This window comes from Cinclus cinclus, chromosome 5, assembly GCF_963662255.1.
Source record: "Cinclus cinclus chromosome 5, bCinCin1.1, whole genome shotgun sequence".
NCBI classification, from domain to species: Eukaryota; Metazoa; Chordata; class Aves; order Passeriformes; family Cinclidae; genus Cinclus; species Cinclus cinclus.
In genome coordinates this window covers 7,825,887-7,853,240 of record NC_085050.1, presented here as the reverse complement: position 1 = coordinate 7,853,240, position 27,354 = coordinate 7,825,887, and the positions used below count along the sequence as shown (strand labels likewise).

The 27,354-nt window shown below is 45.5% G+C and overlaps 1 protein-coding gene across 1 annotated transcript in view; it reads right to left on the bottom strand.

Moving 5' to 3' along the window:
* FGFR3 (fibroblast growth factor receptor 3) overlaps positions 1–26,277 on the bottom strand; it is a 54,933-nt gene extending 28,656 nt beyond the window's left edge. The window contains exons 1-3 of the mRNA XM_062492625.1: positions 26,103–26,277; positions 5,232–5,495; positions 814–867 (exon numbers count right to left, since the gene is read on the bottom strand). Of these exons, the coding sequence (XP_062348609.1) occupies positions 814–867; positions 5,232–5,495; positions 26,103–26,277 (493 nt within the window). The remainder of the gene's footprint in view (positions 1–813; positions 868–5,231; positions 5,496–26,102) is intronic.
* Between the last annotated feature and the right edge of the window lie 1,077 nt (positions 26,278–27,354).

The window sequence follows — 27,354 nt, the reverse complement described above, 5'->3', positions numbered from 1 at the left end:
GTTTGAAAGAGTCCTGCACGTCCAATGCTATGGGCAGGAGAGATTTTCCAGGCATGCTGAACTTCTGCCAATGTACATAGCTGATTGGGAGTTCAAATGCACGACATTTATTTATTAAAAACACATACACATGGGCAGCTCACTCTACAGAAGTACAAAGAGCAGAATAAAACACAACACTAAAACCTCTGAAGCCTGTAATGATCCTGATTAATGCTACTGCACTTAAAGAAAGCAGCACTAGAACTGAAAGAGATTCACTGTGAAAGCACCAAGCACTGTCCTGGGAGTCTCTTCCTCACAGGAATGAAAGAAAAAGCCAGTAAAGCCAAAGATAAGCTCCCACTTGTGCCATCAGTAAATTTGGCCCTTTGGCTAGTGTACTTTTTGAACTCCTGCCAAGATGCTGGTAAGGACCAGAATCAGAACAGTTAAGAGTAAAGCAGTCAAGGTTTGAAATGGTATAAAACTGGTGTAACATCAGTGCAGTGAAACAAATATATGCATATATATATAGTAAGTGGACTTGTCTGGATTTACATGCAAGAAAAATTTGTGACTACTCAACTACTCATCTATTCAGATCCTCAGCATCAAGTATTCAAAATACAGTACTGCTGCTGTAGGATTCCACAGCAGCAATACCACTGGCAGCTGTTTCCAAATTTTTAGATAAATTTCATCATGGTTCCATCCTAAGGTCACTGATTTCAACACAAAGAGAGAGCTGCTATGAACACCCAGATGAGCTGCACGGCTTGGGAGCCACAGCTTCTTCAAAGAAAAGGCCTCTATCCCAGAAAAACAAATTACCTGTATCTTCTGACTCATCATCATCATCCTCATCATCACCTGACGAAGGGGAATCTGGAAAGAGACAAGAGAGAAGTGAAGCAGAAAGAGGATGGTACATGGGGACACCATGCTGGATGATGCTGTTGGTGTCACGGGCTCCACCAAGGGAGGACATCCAAGTGATGGTTCACCCTCCTTTGCAGCTCTACCAGCCCATCCCCCTAATGCTGCTGGGCCAGGCACAACTGAGCAGGGGCTTTCTCAGCTGGGAGAGAGGTGTCAAGAGTTTGCCAGTGCTCTGAAAATGTGGTCCAGTATCAAATACTTCTCCCTGTGTGAAACGCTCTCTTCTTCATAAATACAAAAGAAAATCTTAATCAGAAAAAGTTTTTTTTTGCAGAACAAGCTCTCTAGTTTGTTTTTTTTTTTTCTTCCCTCTAGCATTCACTCTGAAGACTTTTTATTTTAACATGTCTCAAAACTACAGGTCAACATTTCTAATTCACTTTCCCTGCATTTTTCTTTTAACTCAATACCCCCTTGTCACATCTCCCTTCATTAACTCCTTGTTCAAATGCTAAGACCAAAACTTTTGAACTTCTTGCAATCAAACCTCTCTCCATTGTTTTGATGGCTATTCCACGAACCAGTTCCCTTTAGTTATACTCCTCCCAGAGAGGCACCTCAAGGCTGTAACTCAATACAGATAAACAGGTGGGAATTTTCCATCTGTATCTCTCCAAAACATCCTGAACTGTTTCTTTTAATGTGGTCTAACATTTCACCTTCTCCAAGCTGTCCACAATGAAGGCTGGGCTCCTCTTGCCCCATCAAGTGACTACTGTAAATGCAAATGCCATTATCAAATAGCAGCTTAGGGTTTGATTTAGTTTACATGGCTTAGTTTAGTACAGTTCAGAGTCTGGAAGACTTAGCATCACTGACATTAAATAATCTCCAGGAATTTTTCTTTTAAATAAAGGCAAAATGCTATCAACCCACAGCCTTTATGGTCTGAGACAGTGGTAATAAAAGAACTTGGCCTTAAACACTAGAAAACAGGAAACATTATGAGTGTTCGACATGTGTCCAGAAATGTAAAGTGCACTTAAGATCAAGCCAGGCAGGACATCCTTCATCACAAGATGCACTTGAGTTTTATACTGTTTTCTGACCAGCACAGTGGAAGTAAAAATGGAAAAAGATGGGGAGGTGATAAAAGGAGGGAAAAAGAAGAAAAGGTAACAACAAATAGGTCTTCCCTGCAGAATCTGGAAGGGCCTTCCAGACATTTTCACCATCCACAGAAGCAACGCATTGAAACATCTCCCTGCCTTAGACTGCAGAGGCTCATTGTGCTTTGCACCTTCTCCTTGGCAAAGCCTCAAGGACAACTTTTAACACGTATCCAACTGCAAATCCACAGTTGAGGTCCTGCTGGCAGCAGAACTAGGGAAATGCCATGGGGCTTGCTGAAAGTGAAGTGGATGTTTAGGTGTTTTGGCTGATCCAGCAGGTTTACTCAAGTCCTGGCGAAGGCAGAAACTGAGCCAAATCCCCACCAGCATCCACAGAGAAATCAGCACCTTTTCAGCTCTGCTCTCAGATTTGGTTACCCATATTAACACATGATTATAGTTTACTTCTGCTTTCTAACGAATCCATCGTGACCAGAGGAGTAGAATAAATTTTTAAACTAATTAAAAAATATTTTCACAAGGTTAAGGGAAGCCCATGGCTTTGTTTTTAAGACGAGACATGCAGCTATGTTTTTAAGACCAAATATCCTGTATTCATAGCTACCGTCCTATTCAGGTTATTAAAAATCACCTTTATCAAAAGGTGACTGAAAATTATAAGCTATTTGTTTATCATTTCCTAAAACAGCAATCCTTTGCAGAAGTTGTTGAGTATTGGCAAGAACTGCTCAAAAGGGCCTTAATTATGCATGCAAAGGGACTTAATTTTGTTCAGTCACCTGTTTTGTAGTGCTTGGCCTTGGGTATTTTGAAAGCTCTATTTGCTGGTACCAGCCTGCAGTCCATGCTCATCACAGGGGATCTGCTCAACCACTAAATCTAAAGTCTGCTCTGTGCATGAAACGGTTACAGAAATGGACCTTCTGTCAACAGGGCTGGATATCAGTTTGGGCAAGCAGCCTCTACACCATCCTTTCCAAGTGCTCAGGTTTTAAGTATGTTTCTTTCTGTAAACTAGCAAAACACTCAAGCCCCTTGTCTGTCAAGGGAGTAATTTTAAAGAGATCAAATCCTGCTGTTAATCAGCTTGGTTCTTGGCCCTTGAATGCCAGCTCCAGCATCTACTTGCTCTGCTTCTAGCATCAGACATCCCCCAGTGCACAGCCAGAGTCACTGCAGAACAGTTTGCTGCAGACTTAAATCTCGTGGTTCTGTGTAGGAAAATCCTGATGTGCCCCTCGGACCTGGAGGCATCTCTCAAAATGGAACTTATGTGTGGATCAGCTATTGCCAACACACCTAGCCTGGTTTTGCACTTAAGAACACACACCAGAGCAATTCCAGTTTGTTAGTACAATTTTAAACCAGTTTAACACAGAGAATAACTCCAGCCCCAAACATCAGATATCCACGTGAATACCTGACCAGATACCTGAGCTAATTGCTGGTGTCACCTTTAAGAATAGGGGACACAAACCTCAAATCTCTGATCAGTCTCATCTCTGCAGTGCCACACTGAGCAATCAATACTAATTAAGAAGAAATATCTGAGTATATGAGAGGCACCACTATTGCCATATAAAGCAGGGCTTCAAAGTTTAAAACAAGTGCTACTGACAGCTAAAAAGTAGGCTCCCATATTACCAGCACTTTGGTGGTAATGACAGTGGGCTAATAGAATCAAAGACTCATAATGTTGTCAGAAAGCAGGTTCAGGTTACTCGCTAGTTCTCAAGCTGTTATTAGCTATTATTAGTGAAGAGGAAAAATACAGAGGCTTAAACTTTTTAAAAGCAGAGGATTATCAGTCCTTACACTATTAAAAACAATTTCTCACTTTACAAACTTTTGGGGCTGGCAGCTGTTTCATTTGAGCATGTAACCAGCTGCCCTCTCTTGCCTCCCTGCTGCCCCTTGAACTCAAAAGCATTTTCATGACACTCAGGAAAAAAAGAGAGTAACATTTCTAACAACCTGCAGTTTGCTGGATAGCCCCAGTAATCATACCTAGTTCAAGAAAGCCTTTCAAGGGCCAAATACTTCTTTAACCATTTAATTGATATGACCTTGAAACATTCACAGCAATCTCCAGTAACGTTCAATAAAAAGCAGATGTTGCTAAAGGCTTGGTGAAACGAGCTTTTATTCTTACGATGGTTTTCTCTCACACAAAATCCTACTGCATGAGAAAGCTCTATGGAGTGGATGTGATTCACAGTCACAACCATCTCTGTGTTTGGTTTTCAGACAGAGACTCTTACTTTTTGAGGGAACTCAACTTTTGGAGAAAGTTCCTGCTATTCAGGGATTCTTGAAAAATCTCCAACAGTACAAGGGCAAATGAAAGTTTTCAAACCCTGAGATTGACAAAGGGCTAATTCACCTGAAAATTCCAGGCTTTTAACCTGTGATCAGGAGGTTTTTTTATATACTCACAGTGATGGGTATCCATCTACCAATGCATCAGCCTGAAATAACAAAAATGACCTTTGTGTTGGTGGTCAGCTATCTGGAAACAACAGATTTTTTTTGGCACTTTGTGTTTAGTGATCCAGGGTTGGACAGCTTGTAGCTGTTCTGTTCTATCATCCTCATCACAAAAAACATGGCCAAGCAAATGACAGCGTGTGCTTTGCTAACATGGCACTTGTTTGCAATGTACGAATCCCAATAAGTAATTTTGATGAAGCACACGTTTTGGATACACACAGTTTAGAGATAAGCTACCTCCAAAACAAGCTAGCAATTTGTGGTAACTGTGATGGAAGGCAGAGATTTACCAGCTACAACAGAGAAACAGTTTTTAGGAACTTCTAGCTTTTACATGCAATTTTGCCACTGATTTGTCATATAATATGGAAAACATCATTTAAACCCCCTGAGCCACAGTTCACTCATTCACAAAAGACTTCAAAGGCACATGTAGCATGGCATCTATTTGAGTGTTAAGGGGAATTTGAGGTTTAATCTAACACCCTTTCTAAGTCTCTCTCAGTATTAACATCAAGCTTCAACATTTTGTATGGACACGCAAGCATTCTTCTATTGGTTTGTTTTGCCAGTCTAATCACTGTCAGGAGTTACCAGGGAGGTACAGACCCTCTAAGGACAAACAAGCACCACTAACCACCAGTTGTGCTAAACATGTGAAAGGGTGAAAATTAAAAATAAAAGAGAAAAAAAAAAAAAAGAAAAAAAAAAAGAAAAACACTGAAACAACTGTATTTCTGCACGTACCTGTAACTCTGACTGTAAAGTTTCCCAGGACTTCGTTGGAATGCCTTGGCTTGCAACTATACAGCCCCGAGTCATCATATGACACATTGATTATCTTCAACAGTTTTTGTCCAATATGAGTTCTGTTGGTAGGTGCAATTCCAATACCATCTTTAAACCAGAAAACGGACACAGAAGAGCCTTGGGTGTTACAGGAAAGTTCAATGGTATCTCCATTTCCAAACACCAACTCTTCCAGAAAGGCGGTCTCACTCCTCAAGTATTCTGCAAAGGGAAAAAGAAATGGAGATGAATAAATAAGAGTTGGTGTCAGAGACAGAAAGGGTGTTTAAAAAAGAAACATATCTTGTATTTGCTCTACTGATGTTTCATGTGCCCAGACCTTCCCCTTTGCACAGGAAGCTGTGCAAAGACAGTCAGGTCTGTGGCTGGTCTACAAGGATGGCTTTGACCCTGTAGCAACCAAAACACATCCACCCCATCAGGTGCATCACAACAAACTGCACAGATCTCTAGAAGGGCCACTGCAACACCCAGTGCTGCAGGTGAGGGGGTGACCCATCTGGCAGAAATAGAAATAAGTGTCTGCTGACAAGTTCAGTCTCTGGACCTCCTTTTGTTTATTCCTGTGAGTCTGTCCACAAACCCTATGAGACCCAGCAAGGACAGGATATAAGAAGCAGAACCAGAGATAAACTAAATTTCTTATGTGATTCTGGGTGACCCAAAGGCAACATCTGTGGGCTGAAGAAAACAGGTGGAAAGCTGGACAGAAGATGCAGGCTGGAATAGCTAAAATAAATGAAACCATCACTAGCTTCCTGCTGAAGTTATTCTCTGTGCAACAAAAGTACAGAACCAAAGACATATTCATAGATTACGACTTCACTGTAAAACCAGTGCAAGCACAGCAGCTCCAAATGCCTGAGGATGTAGCATTGACTTCAGGTTGCTCTTTTGCCTTGAGGTGAAAGAGTTCGAGCAGGCTGTAAGAGAAAAGTGTATTCCTTTCCTCTTCTTGTCATGCATGCTTTTTATTCTTGCATAAACATAAAGATTTTAAATATAGAAATGTTGCAGTCAATAGCCTTGCAGGGTAGAAAGAAAGGATTCTAGAGGCCTGAAAAGGTGGTATTTCACAGGAGGTATTGTCTCACAGGAGGCAAAGCCCACACTCATTGGGATTACAAAGAACCTTTCCTTCATACCACAGCAGCAATTCCAACTCAAATACTTTATGGTTTGGCCAGAATGTTGTGGTGTTCATGCAGTCAAAGGTTTAGGGTGTTGGGGTTTTTTTCCCTTTTAATAAAATTTTTCCTGGAAAGCATATACTTTTAGTAAATCAAAGACTGAGCTCCATGAAGAATCTCCTTGCTATTAGACCAGCACTCATTGCTACATTTGAACATTCCCCCATGGTCTCTTCCCAACTGGGATATATCTCTGGGGAAAATACAGTCAAGAAATATTCTGGTTTAACTTTTCAAGTTTCTTCTTCCTTCTTCTAGACTACGAGGATTTTTCACTGGTACCAACTTTGGTATCAAATTATAAAGCCCTGTGGACAGCTCTGCACTTACAAGACTGAGTACTGATGGAACTTCTTGCTAATTTAATCTACTGGAAAACAAACCCCACACAACTGTACAATCCCTCCACACAAAACAGTTCTACCAAAGCTGTTTGCCAAATGATCAAGACTTGTATATTTTGGCTTTTGTATTATAAACCTACTGAACAGGAACAAGCCCAGACTAAGCACAGGTCAAACTGTACTGGTTAGCCATTTAAAAGGAAATAACTCTTTTTTTGAAAACCAAAATCAACCTGGGTTAATGACAAAGCAACAAAGAATTTTTATAAAATGTATACAGGGAAAGCTGGAATGAAGAGAAAAGTGAGACTCAGCAGATGGAACTAGGGTCTCAAGTCTCTTCTGTGGAATGAAGCAGCATCTCTTATTTCTGACAACTTTATTTTGGCATCTCTACCCTCAATCTCCTCAGTAGGTCTCCAGCAGACATTGTGATGTAAAGTTTGGTTCTAGTGACTTTATTCTTACTGACAGGGCATAATCTCAGGAAAAATGTAGTGGTGAATTAAAAGGAGAATGCTACAAATTGTCTTAATCTCACTTGTCTTAACTGTTTTTCAAACTTTTGTTTATATACTTATGGCTTAAAAAATAAACAGGACCCAAACTGGAGATCTCCACAAAGTATTTAAATGGACACACAAATGCTTTTAAACACTTTGCCAACTGTGACCTTGGAGAACCAATTTTTACTCTCATTCCTTATATAGCTTTCAAGTACAAAGATAAATCTGAAAGCAGAGACACTCTCATTTCTATGCTTAAAACAGCAGGAGTTCAAAGCAAGGAACCAATGCTCACATCTCTCACAGGGTGGCCAGAGTCCAGCACCTCCTTCCTGCCTTCCAGCTGCAAGTGCCTAGTGTTTCCAACACCTTTTCAGCCAGACACCAAGCCATGAAGGAGACATGAATCTGCCCCCTCTGAAGCCAACTGTCCAGCTATAAAAAAAATGGGAGGGGACACAGCCAGGACAGATGAGTCCAGCTGACCCAAGGGATATTCCAGACCATATGACATCATGCTCAGCAATAAAACTGGGGGAAGCAGGAGGAAGGGGGATTGTTTGGAGTGATGGCATTTGTCTTTCTCAGTCACTGTATGATGGAGCCTGGCTGTCCTAGGGATGGCTGAACACCTGCCCTGGGGAAGTGGTGAACTAATTCCTTGTTCTGCTTTGCTTCTGTGTACAGCCCTTGCTTCTCTTATTAAATCGTCTTTATGACCACCCTTAAGTTTTCTCACTTTTACTCTTCCAATTCTCTCTTACATCCTCTGAGATAAGGTGAGCAAGCTGCAGTGTGGGGCTGAGCTCCCAGGCAGGGTTAAACCACAACACACGGGTATAAATTACCAGGGAATTAACTCGTGTAGGGGTTACAGGAGCCCACTCTGACACTTGCCAGCAGAGCAGGGATTAACACATTTGCAGCTTTAACAGGCTCTTTGAGAGAAAGAGGCAATCTGGGCTGTGGACCCCCAAGGTATGACTAAAATTCAACAAATTATCATTTATCCAAAGCAGCAATGACTTGAGAACCACCAAGAGACGCATCTGATGGAGATCAGCACTTGAAGCATCATCACTGCTTGTAGCAAACATGCTACAGAGAAAGAGAACATTTTTAAGCTGTTCAGAGGAGCAAAAAGGCAGCAACTGGCTGGAAACACCTTCCACAATGAGGAGCAGTTGGCCCAGCAACGCTGAAATGCTTTTGTGTGTATTCACTTATAAGGATAAGATACTTCATCTCTGTAGCTGCTTGGCTCATCCCAGCAATAATTCACTTTCTGTGTGGTTCACAGCTCCAAGTACTTAAGTGTGTCGGTATTTCCATCAGCTGTCTGCTCCTCTCAGACATCAGCACTTGTTTCTGGCTGAGCCTAGAAATGTTTTATTTTGGTCTTAATGCATGCAGCTCTCAAATTATTTATTATTCTAGCATGAAAGGAGGAAGAAGAGGTGAAGGGTGGCATGCTGTCCCTGGGCTGCTAAGGAGATGGAGGGTGGTGGGCTATTCCCAGGCTGCTTATGGCTCCCAAAATAATCCAAGCCAACCTAGAGCCTGCCGTCCCGGGTGTCAGGGACTATTTCCAAATGCTGCTGTGGACTGCTCCTGGGCAGCAAAAGCTCACAGGGAGGGGTGAGGGAGCCCCAGGGTCCCCTGTCACCTCACAGGGTGCTGGGTTCTGGCTCCAGAAAACATCTCTCTCTTCACCTTTGATTTTTTTCCTCTGGAATAACCTCCCACAACCCTACTTATTTAAACACCAAAGTGTTCAGGAGTCTCTTGAGGAACTGTTCTGGTGGGGTACATGCATTCCCCATCATCATCATCCTTTTCCTTCAGTGGGCATCCTACAGAAGGAGAAACATCCACCACACAACTCAAACCACACTGGGACTCCCCCCACAGAGCATGTGAGGCACACAACTTTCAGTACCACCAGCAGGAGCTTCCTCACCCCACCCTGAACCCTGGCAGTCCCCGAGAGGCTTTCCAGGATTGCTTCACAGCCCAGTGCTGGAAGGGACTAAGGCTCAATTCTAGGCAGATATTTTTCCCTTTTCAAGCTGGACAAGCTGAATTTGGCATGTTAACAAGCACAGAGACAGCAGCGCTCCATGCATTTCTCTCCTCAGGTTAATCTGAAATAGTTTCTTGTTTTATGTATTTTATTGCACCAAATCCACCGTGACAGGATACATTATAGGATCACAGGGCAACAGCAATGCCAGAGCTTTCTCCTGTTGAGTTTGTTATCCCATTCCCAGGGGGATCATGATCCCAGCCAGCAAGCTGGTGAATAATTGCTGGAGGTGTACAAAAACCTCCAGCATTAAGGGGATGAACATAGCCATGGTGGGAAAGAGCATGTACACTATCTGCAGACTCAGACCAGCACTGTGGCCTGAATATTTAGCCCTGGTTTATTCTCAATAAGTGTCCTACCTGTGTTAACAGAGTATTATTCACCCAGTGAATAATATTCAGATATTTTTCACAATACCTGTGTGGCTGCTCTTGGGATGGAGTCACTTCCCCATGGAAAACAAAACACTTTTCTTGCTAAATACTGTTCATTTAAGACCCATCTAAATCTAGAAAGTAGCCAGGAAGAAATGAAAAGTGGCCTCAGTGTCACCTCCCCACAGGAACCACACCATGCACAGAACCCACATCCCTATTTCCTCTGTCTCCTCCTACCAGAGAGGCAGACAGGCCCTGGGGAATATTGAAAACCTCCTAAGCAGTCCCTGTGAGATATATATATATATATATATATCTGGCAGTGCTTTATGCAGGGCATAGCTTCCCCTCCCTTCAGCTCAGCTGTGATGGTGCCAGAGGTGGAAAGGTAGAACATCCCTGTCTGGCTATGGCCCTGTCACCCCAAAAGGCACATCACCAGCCTGGCACAGCAAATATAACAAATACAGGCATGATATTATAGAAATTATTTTGTGTGTATATTTTCCATTTTATTTATAAAATAAAAAGGATTATCTAAAACATTCTGTTTTCTCTCTTCCCCACCTCCTCTCCCCTTCTTTAGTCAAGACCCTTCTTGCACCACACTTCCCAGTGTCAGGCTGCAGCCATCCTGGGAAGAAGGGGCTTACTCTGACAATCACAGCAGCACAAGATGCTTTGCTGAAGCAGAATCACCTCCCAAAGTGGTGTTTTGCTGGGTTATCTCCCCGGCACAGTGGGACTCACATCCAGAAAAAATATATTGCAAAAATAAAATATCTGTATCTGTAAAAGTCTAAACTGCAGTATAAAACTATGTCTTTAGATAATTATATCTGAAAAGGGTTTGCCTCCATTATTTCACAAAATCATAGAATGGTTTGCATTGGAAGGGATCTTAAATATTATCTCATCCAACACCCCTACCATGGGAAAGGACACCTTCCCCTAGACCAGATCACAAAAAGGTACCACTTTATCTTTCCTATACTGCAAGTGTTTTCTTGGGAGGAGGCAGTTCTCCTGGAAAAGCATAAAACAGCAATAATAATAATTATTATAATAATAATAACAATAACAATAATAATAATAATGTAAACTGTTTATACTGTATTTGCACTGCAGTGGCCTATGCAATTGTTACCAGACATTTCTTATTTCTTTCAAAGACATTAGCAAGTAACTGCACTGTGTTACTACCCCGTGGGGGTTTTCTTAGTTCTGTTTTAGGAGAAAAGCAAACCTTTTTTCTAGAGAATTAGCAGAACAATAACCAGGTTTAGTTGTGTCATATGCAGCTTTCTTTATAAACAAGAGATTATGGCAAGGAATAAAAAAATCTCTACTGTTTAGCTTGGCTATCCCTGACAGCGACTTCTTTGGAAGAGCTTCCAAAATGGAAAAAGCAGATGTTGCAAATCTGCCTTATCTACAGAGCAACTGTTGACTCTGTTGTGCAAATCCTAATTTACATCTGCATGAAAGGTTTCAGAGATTAAATGGCATTCAAGGAGGAATATTAGCTTTTTCTCCCTCCCTCCAGCTCTCCTTTGAATGGATTTACTACTGGCAATTAGCTTTCTGTTCCATCGGCCAAGTAGAAAACAGGATTCATCAGGACTCTACAGTATCCTCCTTTTAATGGACTGCTTTCTTAGATCACCCAATTCAGGCACTGAGTTTAAAGAAATAAATTGTTACAAAGCTAAAACAGCTACAAAAACACTTTGGCCAGGAGTATTTCCCTCTGACACTTGGAAATCCCGAGGAAGACAAGAAAACCCCCACCAAAGAAGAAATCAAAGGGGTCTCCTGGCTACACCTAAAAAGATGGGAATGTAAACCCCTCCAAGAGGCACAAAGCTTTGGGTGCTGCTGAGAGCCCAGAACCAGTCCCAGGGACAGCCTCCAGCTGAGGATTTCTGGCTTAAAGGATCAGGCAGTGACGGGGAGTTTTCCTTAAAATCTAGCCAGATTGTACAACCAAACACTTGGCTCCCTGCTCAAAACAGGGAAGCAAACGCCACTCGTACGGATCTAGTTAGCTCAGAGTTCTGCGCTGAACTTCTTTTACAGAAATAGAAGAACTGGCATGAAAGGTCTCCACCAATGGTTCCCAAAGACAGGGAGCAGAGGATGGGAGCAGCGTGGGCAGGCTGGGGTCCCCAGGCTGTGAGAGCTCCCAGCTCCTGCTCTCCCAGGTGCCAAAGTCTCCCTGCCTCCCTCAGGGAGGGCAGCAAGGAGCTGCATCAGCTCTCAGCAGCCCATGCTCTTGGTGGGGTGACATCAGTCCCAGCCTGGCACGACCAGCACACCCTTGGCTGCTGGCCCACAGGTCACACAGACCACCTCGCCCAACCACGGCGGCCAAACGTGGGCAGCCCACAGCCTCGCTGCTCAAGGCACAGGGATGGCACAGATCCACTGTCCCACTGGGCTGGTCCATGGGGGAGCACCAGAGACTGTGCCCATCCTTTTGGTGTCTGTCTCTTGCTGCCTCTGAAGAGCAGTGGCCAACTCGGCTTCAGCTTTTGCTCAGCACAGCAGGGGCATCCCAGCTTGATGCTGACAGACAGATCCCACCACAAAGCAGCTGATGTTTTACATTTCTGCTCTACATGCCTGAGGAAGTCCAAAAAACTCTCATCATTGCAGCAAGCAAGCAACTACCACAAGCCCTTTCAAAGCCAGTGGCAGCAGCTATGTAAACTGAGGCACAGAATGAGGCTTCCCAGCATCCCAATGGATTGGGCAAAGCTTGGAGCAGAACTGGGTCCTGCTGAAGCTCTGTGTTGCAGCATCAGTGCACCACAGCATCCCTTCTGCTTTGCTGGGACAGGTTTTGTAGGTGACGCATCCCAAGCAATTAGAAGAGCTTGCTACAAGGACGCAGCTTGCACAAATGACTACTCCACAAAGCATAGGCAAAGGAGAGCAGCTGTATCTTTGAAAATATTTTAACTTTCTTACAATGTTGCTGAATCATTTTTCGGGTTATTTTTTTTTCCTGGGTTCTTTCTCTGTACCTTCCGTCCTCAAAACCTTTCAGAAATTCATTACTGCTGGAGTTTTGACCTCCAGGTTGGGCTTTCAGCTACTTGGTCACTTCTATCAACATTTCACCACCTCTCAAGTGCTCTTGCAGACGAATTTTTAAGAAATAAGTTCTCCAGGCTCAAACGTTTAGGTTCACCTCAGAGGAACATTTTAAGGGATGCAAATGGTCCTGTTCCCTTTTCAATTCCCAAGCCAGTCTTGCCCTGGAAGCTATTTGTGATGCTTTCTGAAGTGAGCTTTAAGATCACATGGCACCAGAAAAAATCTGCCATAAAGCCCCAACCTTTCCCCCTCGGTTCACAGCTATGCAGCTCCCAAATCCCAGCTCCTCTGCATTTCCCTTGCGCTTTTAATGTGCGCTCCTCTAATCTTCATTTAATGCAGGCAGCTGGCTGCAAATACCCCCAAACAATGACTTTAATCCTAAGTATCCTGAAGCCCCCCTTCCCTTCCCGCACCAAAACTGAAGGAAAAAAACTAAAAAGAACAGCCTCAAGACAGCAAGATGGAGAAATCCAAGCTATCCACTGGGCCAAAGGATCAGAAAGACACAATGAGCTAAATTTTGCCGGGTTTGCTAATTAAAAACGGAAGCTACCCCACTTTGGAGCCAAGGCAGGGAGGTGGGGGGAGTTCTCATGCTATTCAAAAAATCGGCTTCCAACTGGGACCATATTCACTCCACATTAATTGTCATTCCAACTACGAGTGTCCTAGTTTCAAAATGAAAACTACTCTCCGGTGTAGCTAGTGAAAACTAACACCAGTTTTGAGGCATTAAACAAAATTTATTGATTGCATTTTCCCACCCACTAAAACTTTAATAAGCATTAAACCTGAAACTCCTGGCCCCGTCTCCTCCCTCTACCCTCTCGCTCCATAAAAAGGGTCAGGCTCCTCTATATGGAGATTAGGACTTAATGTTTGGTATTTGTTTATGAGCCTATCAATTGCCTTTATTTCAGGGGGTAGAAAAGCATATCTTAAAAAAAACCCACACTCTTGTACAGGGATTAAGAGAGGGCAAAGGTTTAGGGTAGTTTGGGTGGGTTTCTTCCCAACTGATTGTGGGTTTTAGATATATGAAGGATCATGTTCACGTGAATGAAAATAGGAAAATATTCCCCTTTTGTAAGTTTCTCTTGAGTAACACAAAATGCTATTTTTCAAAGATCCCTATTTCTCAGTAATAAGATGAAGAACTTCAAGTCTTCTCTGCTGGCTGTTTTCAGCTATGTAAAAGGAAAAAATAATAATTTGGGGGCCACTCTGTCTGCATACTTAGTAAAGAAAACAAAGGTCAAACATTTGAAATGCAAAGGTCGGTGATTAAGTCCAGAAATCCATATCTATGCATCAAAATGAATAGCCAGATTTTGAGAGTGCTTAAGTGATTTAAATGCAGAGCCTGACCTGGCTCAGCATCTTTCAAAACCAAGCTTGTTATTTCAGAGTCTCAAGTGAGATTTAGGTACCAGGTACCCCAGTCGGAGAAATTTAACAGTAATCTCCTTTCAGGAAGTCTGATCCACTTTAATGTCGCAAAGGACAAATGAAGATTTTGTTATTTAGAAAACACCTCTAACTAAAACTGCAACACTTTGTCCTTGTGCTAAACTCAAGTCTTACCCTTCAGCATTATTAGAAAGAGTTGTGAGAGATAGCAAGGAAAAGTAATGTGAAAAACTCTCTTATTTCTCCTCTTTAAAGAAGGCTGCTAAAGGGATTAGACAGCTTTGAGTTCACTGTTCTGTTAAATCAACTTTACAGTATTTTTTCAGCTTGTTTGACTTGCTGTTTCTATATACATTTGTGTTTTCACCTTTCTGCATTCAAATCCCACCCTTAGTGTTTGTCCCGTGCTTCTCACAGGAAACTTAGTCAGTTCTTTATTTGTATTGAGTCTACAAGCTTATAGAAAACAGACTTGGAAAACAATCCCTAAATTAGCAGGACTCACTGGCTTCCATGCATATGGCATACACACAGGGCATGGCATACCATCCAACCTGAATGCAGAGTTTTATCATTTCCAGCAGCAGCACCAGGGCATCAGGTTCACCAGGAGGGGCCTTTTAATGATCTCCTGTAACCCTATCTATTACAGCAGGGTTTGGACTGCACTTTACAAATTAAGAGAGAGTTCAAGGAAGTCATGCGTGTCTTGGTTCCCAGTGCCTTCAAGCAGTTTTAGTGCTCCCAAATCATCATCTACAACCTGCACTACGTTAGGATCCAGAAATTCCAGAAGCAGGGTAGATACTGCTATGCAGAGATATTTTAGCATTACTGTAAGGAAATGTAGACCCTCTGCAGAGGGTTATTTCCACCTTCCTGCAAGAGCACATGACTGGTCCTACCTGCATGAGACCTTCCACAAGCACTTTGGGATATATTCCCCATCCTTCTGACTCTGATTTTCCCAGTTTTTCCTTTCCCCATCAGAAACACATGTAAATTCTTCCCTGTGCATATGAGCCTTTAAGAATTAGATGGATGCTGTTGTGACACCAAATATGGTCAGTGCAGCAGGCAAGCCAAGGGAGAAAGGAATCAGCCACTTCTCTCTGCCAGGTAGAAGATATAATGATAAAAATTAAGCCCAGCAGCCACCAAGGGGCTGAGTTCGTCTGAAAGTCAGGCACCAAAGCTAAGCTCTTGCCATGCTCCCTTGGGTGGGATGAACCACCACCTTGCACTGCTCATGAAGACACAAAGTGGGACAATCTCCCTTGATGTATAACCCATAAATGGAGCAAGAGCTGCACACACCATTCTTCCCCCTCCAGCCCCTTTCCAGAGGTGGGTGGCCAATCCAGGGTCATCTTTTCCTCCTGCCTGCCCTGAGACATCCCATGTCACCCCCCCAGCTGCTCCTTCTCATGCCCAAAACAGCTGTGCTCAAGCACTGGCTGAAGTTATTCCTGCAAAAACTGCACCTCTTGTCTGCACTTCATTTGCTATGCACTAGGAGAAGGGGACAGTGAGGGAGAACACATCTACTTCATTCACATGTATTTTGAAAGCACCTGAGGAGGTTCCAGGCCCTTTTTTTTTTGCCAGAACTAACACATTCCACCCACAAGACAGTCTTGTTCAGAGTAAACAGGTGAAGGATTTGCAGGAAGGATTTGCACTGCCTGGGGTCATCAGACCCAGGATCAGGCAGCGAGCCATCACCAAGACCACAGTGGTGGGTACAAACCTGCCCCTTCTTGTCCCTGCATTGAGGGGAACAGGGCAAAGTACAACCCCTGCTGCCCCCTCTGTGCTTCCCTCCCCTTCACCAAGACTTCTGTGATGCAGAAGCCCACTGCTTCCTCAGATCCAAGATACCAGCATGCCTGCACTTCAAAATGAGGCAGAAATCTCATTCCTTCACTAAATAATTCACAGTTGTGCCCCAGCACAACTCCATCAACACTTTCTAGGAGTTATTTTCCTTTTTGACTAGGCAGACAGCAAAGCTTTTCTGTAATAGCAGGCTTCAGATTTGGGTTTCCTCTGCCTTCTGGTTCAAAAAATGGCAATACTAACTGAACCACTGGGCAGAAGAAAATTGAGTGTGATCCTTTTGTCAAAACTCTGGGGGTACCCATTTGCTCCTCCAGCTCTCTGCCCTAACTGGAACATGGGCAAGAGAAGGTGCTGCTGTCAAGATGCCCCTCTCTGAGATACTTTACTTCAGCCAGGGGTATCTGTAACATAGTACTCTGTACTTAAACTCCACTGTATTTACTGTATTTATATTATATCCCAGGACGGTGGCTGGAGTGCAGGAGAGTGGTTTTACCCAGTATCTTCAAGGCTAATGCTAGTATCCCCCATTAGCCACTTACACCTTTCTTCCCAAGCAGGATGAACCAGGAGCCTGGAAAGCCTGAAACATACTTTTTATGCTTGATTACAGATTTCAAGTGCCTCACACCAGGCCCCCACTCATTATATTTTGACACTGAAGACTTTGGGCTGAGCTGGAGCAAACACTTTGCTCTCGCTCATCACTCACTACATCCATCAGTGCTGAACTCAAAAGAAGGTGGGTGATGGATTTGTAGCAACTTTGGGCAGGGATGCAGAGAGGATTCCATCTGCTGTTTCTTACTTTCCCCCCAGTGCCCACCCCAACTCTTCCCTTCTGTAATTAATCAATTTACAAATCAGGAGGCAAAGTTTTCTTGCAGCCTCCTCTCGCCATCACCCCTGTGAGGCACAGGCTGAGGACACGGCAGGGCAGCTGCAAGGTCCAAATGCTGCCTGTGGAGCTTGAAGCAGCATTTGGGCCACTCAATGGGAGCACTGGGCTGCCAGCCCTGCAGCTCATCCCAGCCAGGGGCCTCCCAGAGCCCAACCCACCACATGCTGGAAGAAAGAGGCTTTCAGAATTCTCTTTGGGAAAAAAATTACGCTTTGACAGAAAGCTGTGAATTCACGCATATAAAACACTGACTGTAAAAACAAAAAGTATTTTTAATTTTTCTCCCCCAACTGCATCCAGCTCTTTTTTTCCACAGTAAGTATGGGAGAGTAGAACAAGGTGACATTTAGGGTCCTGTCCAACCCAAACCATTCCACAATCCTATGGTTCTAAATCCCAGCTAATTTATGTACCTCCCTTTACCAGATCCCCTCACTTCTGCATGAATCCCCAGCCTATTAACATAACTATTTAAACTGGACATGTTTTCTTAAACATTCTTCTTTCATAAACTGCCAAGTGACAGTTGTTTACTGTCAACAAGCCTGGGTACTCCAAGACAGGGAAAAATATGCCCTTGCAAAAGGCAGACATATCGGCTACCAAAGGAAGATTAAAATCTGGTGTTTTTCTCCCTCCTCAGAAATGCTTTATTCGTACAGATACTCATGATATTGATCAGAAGAGATGGTACCATGCCTAATTCCAATCATTCTTTTAATTAAAGAAAGGCTCATTGAGGATTTAGCTTCACTTCAACATGCTAATTGTCAGGGCACACTCAGAACTCCTTAACCTTCTCACTGCAATTGGTTTCTCCTCTTCACTTTTAGCTGCGATACTCCCATCTCCCAAAGCACATCTTGGCTCATCTTACATAGATCCTGCTACTGGCTAGAAACAGAATGCTTTCCTAGGGGAATCTATAGAGAGAGAAGTTAAAAACATTTTAAACAAAAATGAAATCACCAGCTCGTTCAGGCCCTACAGTTTCCACACAAGCTGCTCAAGTATTTTGCTGGGAGGCAACTGCTTGTACTTGAGTCTCGCCCATGAAAGCGGGTTTATAAAAAAAAGAAGTAAAAAAAAAAACAACAAAAAAAAAAACAAACAGTCCTATGGGAAAACTTTTTCGTGTGCTCTGCCTGCCCAGAAGTGCCAGGAAAGCTCCTCCACAGGCTCCTGTGTGGTGCAGGTCCCAGGGCTCAGGCTCACTCTGCAGGGATTATTATTAACACTTTGCTGGCACACTGTACTCGTGGTGCTGGGGCTGATGCTGGTGACACTGATAAAGTGGCAGTGAGGATGGGGCAGCAGGGGACAGTGGCCAGCACAGCAGCTCAGCTGCACAGAGGACTCAGAACAGAGGCACAGGGAAGCTGCGTGGTGGCTGTGGCTGCTGCCTCTGGTGCTTGCTTGTGTTTGCACAGGCTCCCATCGAAGCTGGAGTTACAGAAAGCAAGATGGGAAGTGAAGGTCTGTGTTACAGCTGGTTAGAGAGGAATGGGGGGTCACTGAAAGCCAGTTCCAGTGATCTCCACCCCCAAACTGGGAGCCCTTTTACTCGCCAGAGTTTCCTCTGCTTGTTAAAATGTTTGGGTCATTAGAAAACTTCCCAAACAAACCCTGCTTATGCTAAATAGCTGCTCCCACCACGATCTGTGAAGAGCTTCAGCTCGCTCTCTTGGAAATCAATGGGGGCTTTTTTTGCCTAGGATTCAATAGGCGCAAGATCAAGACCTCATTATTATTTTTACAGGACTACAAGAAGCAGAGAATGGCAAAACTCCTAAAGAAAGCAATGACCCTCCTAACTGGGAGCCAAATTTGCTATGAAGAATCTTTACAAGCTCTGTCAAATACCAAAATAAAATTTAAAAATCTAGTTCTTGGGATCTTTTCAGTTTTCTGACAGGGAAAGCAGAAGGTTGAGAAAGGCTGGCCTCATCATTTGGATCCAGAGACATCTCCCGTAGCTCCTTTTTACTCCAAAGAAAAGCCTTCACAGACGTGTATTTTACCTTCCCCAGGGGAATGAGCAAGAGGGGATGAGCTGCCAGTTCAGGATGATGCCAGATACCCTGCGGTGCCCGGTGGAACAGAAACACCTCCAGGGCTTCACATGACCTCCTCTGCCACACACCACAACCCCAGCAAATCCCCTCTGCAGAGGCACCACCAGCAACACAGGGGACCAAGTGGTTCCTGGGACATGGTCCTGCTACACGGACCATGCCTGCATCCCATTTTCACAGAGCTAGGGGCCACCTGCCTCTTGTGAGAGAAACATCAGAGATGCTCTCGTCCTCGGAACCCTCCTTAGAGCCCTCTGACAGTGAAGTTCTCCCCTTCTTGCCTGTTACTTTACATCACTCCTCCCTCTTGGTATCAGTGAGAACCCACCCACACACCACACCACCACCACAAGGTTTGGCCCCTTAAGCAATACCCAGCTATTTTGCTGTCTCCCCTACACCCAACTCGAGCCAGGTTAATTCCAAAATGCTTAAAATCCATTATTTCTGGATACTAGTCCAATCCTTATAACCCAGCATTGGTCTCCAAATCAGTAAAGCTTTACTGATTTAACTACATCACCTGAAATAATTTATTGAGATTCCTTGTGAACAGCACAAGGTAGCTCAGTGAAATCAAGGCAAAACTACAAAGCACTTCATTTTCCAGGGCAAAAGTTTTAAATGAAGATAAACTCACAAACACTTTCATCAGTCATGAAAAAGCAACAGCTGGGAGGCCACCTCTGGAGGTTTCTGGAATGCCATGGTGCACTATCATTGCCTGTTACCATCTTTCCCTAAAAGCCTCATACTCAAGGAACATAACTGATGGCTTGGCTCCTTGGGTGAAAAGGAAATGAGGAGAAAAAGTCCAAAGCAACACGCTGCCAAGTGTCAGCATGACACTTGCAGGTAGTTCAGTAGGTCAGAGTAGGTGCCTGGCTGTACCGGTACCAACAGCAGCGCCGGGGTCCTGGGGCTGTGAAGCTCCCAGGGAAGAGCCCTCGGCACACACAGCAGCCTGTGGAGCAGTGCCTGCTCCCACAGAGCCATCCTGGGCTGCGTCCTTTCCTCACCCGAAAACTTGGAACCCTTCTCACTTGAGTTATTAACTCTTTTAACCCCTCACAACCCGCAGAAATGGCACAGCCCCAAAATCTCACAGATGCTAAACGTGTAAGCACATGGCAACTGTTTTGCATACAACTCTGCGTGATAAAGAGATCTACTTCCAAGTTTTAATATAACCTTCTTATTCAACCAACTCGTTATCTTGCCTTGCTCTCTGGATTTGAGAAAGCAAGGCCAGCACACCAGACCTACTTCCACCTCTGCAATAAATACCACCCCTTTCTTAGATTAATACATCTGAAACTGAAGCAGTTACCAGAGAAATGTTTTCTTACTTGACTGCGCTGCTATTCTTCAAAAATAGCTTTGCTACATTGAGTAACCTGAGTGTCACTGCACAAAAAAACCAAAATTGATTTAACTACCTCCTGGCTAGTTCCTATCCACCTGAATGCAAAAGCTCTGATAGCCTATCAGAATAATAGGGCAGGTTTACATCTGATTACCTTTCACATTTTAACTACTAAGTTTACTAAAGGTTTTACTCAGCCCGTATCTCACAGTTCTTGTTTGCTTTTGATACTGCAGAAACTTCCTGGTCATTCAAGCCAAGGAGCAGATACTTTAGGGGTAAGCACACCAGGAATACAGCATTTACTGCAGGAATAAAAGCCCTTCTTCACACATACAGAGCTTTAAATCACATCTACGGCACTTGGCAACCTGAGCTCTGAGGTATGAGAAAGGGGTCACTGGGGGAGTCAGCTTTATTTCAGAGAAAAAGCCTTTTTTTTTTAACAAGACCACCAGATAAACAGCCAAAAGAGGGGAAACCGCTAAACTGATAAGCTACGTAGGAGGCCAAGGAAAAAAATTCAGGGTGTAACAAGGTATTTTAAGGTGCTTTCAGCTTTGTATGAGTCTTCAGACATGGTTCTAGCCCAGCATTTGCAGAGAGGTGCTTTCAGATTTACTCCTCCTACACTCTGGGCTGCCTGCTGCCACACACCATGAGCGGCTGTGCTGAACCAGAGTCCCATTTGCTGAAAAAAAACCCAGTGTAAGGCAAACTTTTACCAGGCACCATCCTCTCTGGCATACAGTCTGGTACATGTAGAATCAAGTTTATCACTAATCGCTATTAAAAGAGATGAAATGGCAAACACTGAAACAGCTACATCAAACCACTCTATTGAATGGCTTGGAGTCAGCAGGCAATTTCAAGGCTGGAGTGTTTTTTAAGAGTCAGGAAAAAAGGAAAAAAACAGGTATGCAGAGCCAGACAAACTCCCAGGACACATGAAAAGTTAGGAGCTCGTAGCCCATGAGGGACAAGACAGAAACCTATTCCAACAGGGAAACAAAAAAAAATAGCCAGATTAATTTTTTTATCTGTGTATCAGGTTCAGCAGAGCTGGGAAAAACTGGGGAGGGAATTTTGACTCTGTTTTCAGTATAAACAGAAAGTCATATATATATATTATGATAATTATTATATTTCAGTATAACCTGAATTTATTATAAGCCTGGTGGGTCTACCTTATATATAGTAAAAATTGCCAAAAGCTAAACCATGATGACAAACACAGCCACTTCTCCATGAAACCTAATGGCTCATGCTCCTGCACTGAATCCTACACACTTCAATGACCAGCCAGAAAAAGCCACCAGCAGGCCATGCCCTAACCTTAGCTAAAATTAAAGTGCAGCAAATGCCTTCAGTCACAGCTCTGCATGCCAGCTGGAGATCACTGTCAGAAACACTTTGATCCAATGCTTTTATAAACTGAAAATTTTATTAATTGCTCAGAAACCAGGCTGATTCCCTACCCTTTAGGATCCCTAAGTGAACAGCAGATGTACACAGTAAGTATTCAGAAAGGACAGCTTTCTAAGCATTTAGGTGGATATCAAAGTTCACTGTTATTGACCATATTTTAAAAGGAAAAATTTTGTTTCTTATAGAAGTGGGGGGAACTCTTCTCCTGCTTTATGAAAAAATTCAGCTTTGTGCAACCAGCAGACTGTGTCCCACTGTATGGAAAAGGTCTGGCTAGAGTGGGAACGCCATAAATCAAGACCTCTTTGGTGTTCTCCTAATTTCAAAACCCATGTTCAGTCAGGCTTCAGGACAGGTTTGCCTACCCAAACAGCACTGAGGATTTCTTTTTTTGAGGGAGTTGTAAAAGTTAACGTGCCAGTCAGAGTGGCTTACTTTAATGGCATGATTTAATTAGCAGATCAACACTTTGCTACACAATTTTCAGATCTACTTTCATCACGTTTCCTACTCAGCAGTTGCTAATAAAGTCTTAATTAAAAGAAAAAATCCTCAGATTTAATTGGAGTGACCCTTGTCAGTATGTGTAGAAGACATGTTACACAGCTACTACTGAATGCATTGAGTCTATCTCTGCACTGGAACAGACTTTCTAGTTTGCTCATTGCTAGGTAAGAAATAGATTTATTTTTTTTTAAGAAGCGATGTTTCATCATTATTTACTTGTGTCCTCTTATTTTATTGCATTAATAAAATATGCTAGTGTTAATATTAAAGACTTAATTAGCTCTTTAGCTGCTGCTGTTCAGGAGAACAAATGGATCAACTTTTAATCTCAAAAATTATCCCTCACAGCTGCCCACTGAATCTGAAACGTTTCTGGTATAGTGCACAAAGTAAGCAGCACCATCAAATATATGAGAGACTCTTTGTAGAGCGTTTGAACATATAAACCCCAAGGCCAGCTCCAGGAACAACCAGTGCCATTTGGCACTCACTTCAATACCCCTATAATTTCAGGATGAACTTTGAAACGCTCAGATACACAAAGCAGTGACACAGATCAGCGTACCCTACACCTTGGACCCCTCGCTGAGCTCATGCTGGAAGGCTGCAAGAGTCCAGTTGCCATCAGCTGCACCTAAAGCACCGCAGCCAGCACATCACTTCTTTCCACACAAAGAAATCACAGGAATTGGTACGTGCCCTCCCATTAAACTGAGGCAAAATCCCCAAACTGTCCTTGTTCTGTTCTTCTGGCAAAAAAAAACCTGCCTGTGTAGTATTAACCCTGGGTGACAATTCCACTCCTTGCACAAGAAAACTTTGGTTCTTGCTTCTGACAGATTGGGAGAGCTCTCCCCTCCCCTTCTTGCACAAACCTAATCAAACATTAGCAGCTCTCTATACAACTCTTTCAATGCACTCAGCCAGCCTCAGCAGCTAACTAGTGCAACACAAGTCCCAAAGAGCCCAGAAATTGCCTTTTTCACATATACTGTGTGCAGACACACACACACAAGCCAGCTCCAGGAGACAGGATGGTTATCACAATTTCTTAAAAGTTAAATGTTGCTGTTTCAGTTGGGCTGCTCTCTAAGAAAACAGCCAGCATTACTTGACATTCACAAATCGTACGAAGTAATATCTTTATCTGAATACTAATGCAAATTGGACGGGCTTTTTTATATTGATGTCTATTCTGTGGCTGCTGAATAGAGTGACCGCATGCTCAAGGCTGCAAAGGAGTTCACTGACCTCCCTAATCATCTCTGTCATAGCCCCTGAATGACATACACATTCAATCCTGCCTCGCCTCTCTTACTTTCATTCATAAAAAAAGAAAAAAAAAAAAAAGGGGAGGGGGGGAAATTTGACATTGTTCTTCCTGCAGCAGCTCCGAGAACAGGAGAGAAGAGAAACTCAGCCCAGATGAGGCCCCTGGTGTTTTTAGTTTAGCTTCTATTCAGCAACAGCCCCGCCATCTGCCTCCTTCCTGCCAACAGCCGAACACCTCCCTGCGGAGATGTTAAAACCTGCACCCCCTCCACCTCCGCTAATAGCCAGTATTCATATTAGCAAACATACACATACCTCGAGAATGCCTCCCTTCAATGTGTGTTTTATGTAGCTGAGTATAGGCACAAAGCAGTAGCTGTTATAGCCTTCACAGCCCCGTGTGGAGAATTAGATCACTGGGGAAAAATCCTTCCAAGCCCCTTTATGGAAAATAAGGCCTTAGACTGTAAATGCAAAGCCCAGCGAACAACAACCCTCAGTAATGAGCCAATACCCCATGGCCCATTTGACTAGGAGAAAGAATTTGCTTTTCCCCATTCAATTCAAAAAGACTGAAAAAGTAAAATGTGTTTTTACTTGGCTCTGAAGGTTTATATTCTTTACAGTTTCTTTTGCACAACCTTTTCCCCCCCAGGTCAGACAGGCAGCGGGTGCCCCCACGGTCGCAGAGCCGCTGGCTTTGGCACGGAGCTGGGGAAGCAGCACGGGCTCCAGCTTCCCACGCACGTGGAAGACGGTGGGATAGCCACTGGCACTGAAAAGCTTTCTCTCCCCTCACAGTCCCCATCCACCGGAGCTTTCAACAGCTCGCAGTGATGGAGTAACTCTTGAAGACATTGCTAGGTGTTGGGGTTGACGGGAGTCCTCCTGGTTCAGGGAGGAATCCCAGGGAGCAGAGCGGGAGATGACAGTGCCGCCTCTGCTCTGGAAAAAGCGGACCGAGAGGTAAAAGCCTGTCCCGAGGATTTCTACGGGAGCCCCTGGCAATCCCAACCCATCACTCACTCCACAGTCATCACCAGAGAGATGTTTCCCTCCGTGTGACCTCCAAGCATGCCACTTGCTATAATTCCAACAGCGTCCCAAAGATTTAACTTGCAAAACTATCTTGGAGCACGGGAAGGGTTTAGCACCACTTTAACACATTACCAAGCCCAGCTAAGGACTGAAGGTGAGGGTAGAAGCCCAGGGACCACTGAGGCAGCCACCGAGGTCGCTCCTCGCCCCCACGCGATGTGCCTCAGGTGACAGCACCAAATCCGCACTTCAGGCCAAGCCAGGGGGAACTGGGGACACTCCGCGCCTGTCACTCGCACCCCTGCGGCCAGCACAGGCTGCCTGCTGCACACCGACCTCATCTGCTCTGACCAAGTCCTTGCGATGCTGCCCCATAAATCAATTCTTTTGGCTGTGAAAAATGAGCCAAACGAGTTACACTAAGAATCTGGTGTTTTATTAGGACTTTTTTGAAAACAAACCCAACCTCCGGTGTGATTTATAGCTTTAACCAAAAGGGGTATGAAATTAATGCGCCCCCCCCCCACCAAGTCCATTTACTCCCCTGTCACTTTTTTGGCAAACAGGCTTCAAACCCTTTCCTGAACAATGGAAACTTTCTGCCGGGTACATGCAAACCGGAGGACGGGGGGCTGCGAGGGGGCTCCCTTCCATTAAAGAGCTTTGAAAAATAAACAGGGACTCAGGTAGCAGCTGAGGCGGATCAGAGAGACACAATGTTTCAAACTCGCCGTATATTACTTGGAAAGAAGGAGGAAAAAAAAAATAAAAAACCAGCTTTTTGTCCTACGTGTTAACTTTTCTTCACTTGCAACTGCAGTGCTGCCACTCCAGGGGAGATCGTCACCGGCTCCCCCGAAACGCAGCTCCCTTAGCAGAGCCGCTCATTCCGCTGCAACCCAGTTTGTGCCTACCCGGAGCTGAGGCAACTCCACTTCTGCTCCCAAGATACGGATATAAACGGCCTTTCCTTACTTTCCCCACCCGAACACACGCAGTCAGAGCATTTCCGATATGCGCCGAAGATGCGCCGCTACACACGCACGCAAGCATCTTCCCAGCTGTTACCCACGGGGTGCCCCCATGCGCTGCCTTGCCGGGAGAGAGCTCCTGGCAGACAGGGATCCTCTTAAAAGCACTTTGTCCCTCCTGAGCGCCTCCGAGCTAACCCCGAACCACGGCGAGGTGGAACGGCCCCGGCCCCGCGTTCGTAACTCCCGCTCCACAGCAGCCTCCGGCGGTCTCCATCCATCCGCCCCACTCCGCTCGCTCAGGGACGGGGACGCCAGCGCCGAACCCGGCCGGGTCGGGGCCGTCCCCGCACAGAACACGCGTGTGCGCGGCCGCGCAGTCCTTACCTGCCGGCTGCCCGCCGCTCCTCGCCGCCGCCTTGCCGCCGCCCCGCCGCGCCACCGGCATCCCGCCGACGGCCGCCGCCAGGCACAGGCACCAGACGGAGCCCCAGGCCGCCCGCATGCCTCCGGAGCGGCGCCGGGGCAGCGCGGCCGCCGCCGCACCGCCCGCCTCAGACATCCCCCGGCCGCCGCATGCTGCCGCCGCTCACCGCTCCGCTCCGCCGCCGCGCTGCCGGGAGAGGGAGAGAGGCGCTCAGCGCGGGGAGGAGGGCGAGAAATCCCCCCGCCCCCGGCGCCCGCACGGAGGACGAAACAGGAAAAATAGTAGTAAAAAGGCGGAGAAAAAAAAAGTAGTGGGAGCAGTAAAAAAAGTGCAAGGAGCCGCGCGAAGCCGTGCGCCGAGCGGCGGCGGGGCTCCTACCTGCGCAAGCCCCGCGGCCGGCCGCGCACCGCGCATGGAGAGAGGGAGGGAGGGAGCGAGGGAGCGCCCGCAGGAGCCGCCGCTGCCGCCCGCCGCCGCGGCGCTCCTGCGTCTGCTCAGCGCGCAGCGGGCGCGGAGCGGGGCGGCCGCGATGTCCCCGCCCGCCGGGCCGGACCGCCCGCCCCGCCCCGCCCCGCCCCGCCGCCGCGGGGGGCCGCTGCCCCGCTCCGCTCCCCGCCCGGGCCCTGCGCTGAGCTGGGGGGGCGGCCGGGGACCGCGGGGCTGCGCCCGCCGAGCCCTCGGGCTGGAGCGGCGCCCGCTTCCCACGGACGTGAGATTGGAGTTGGCGCGGGGCTCCCAGGGTGGATCCTGAGCGGCACCGCGCGTCACCCGCGTGTCCCCTTCTCCTGGCCCTTGAACAGCGCGTTTTCTGAGAGAGGCGGCGGGAAGGGGGATCCGTGGGTTGGGGACGGCTCTGTGCGTGCAGCGCTTCGGCTCAGCCTGGGACTCGGGCGGCAAATGGCCCGTGCACCCACTTCCCCGGCGTGGCGGCCGCTCTGTACCCCGAAGTGAAGCCATCCGCTCCGAGCGCCCCGACTTCACTCCCCCACACCCATTAATCACTGTGGTCCATTGATGGGAATGACCACGGACTCCGCGCCACTCTGCGTGTTGTCCTCTGCCAAATGGACTAGCTGCTTTAATAAAGTCTGACTAAATGGACCTAGTCACATTTACAGTTTACCGATACAATGATCTAGTCACTATCACAGTTATGGTTTGGGGTATTGTGGTCATCTCAGAGACCGCCGACACGGCCGAGTTGCTGAAGTG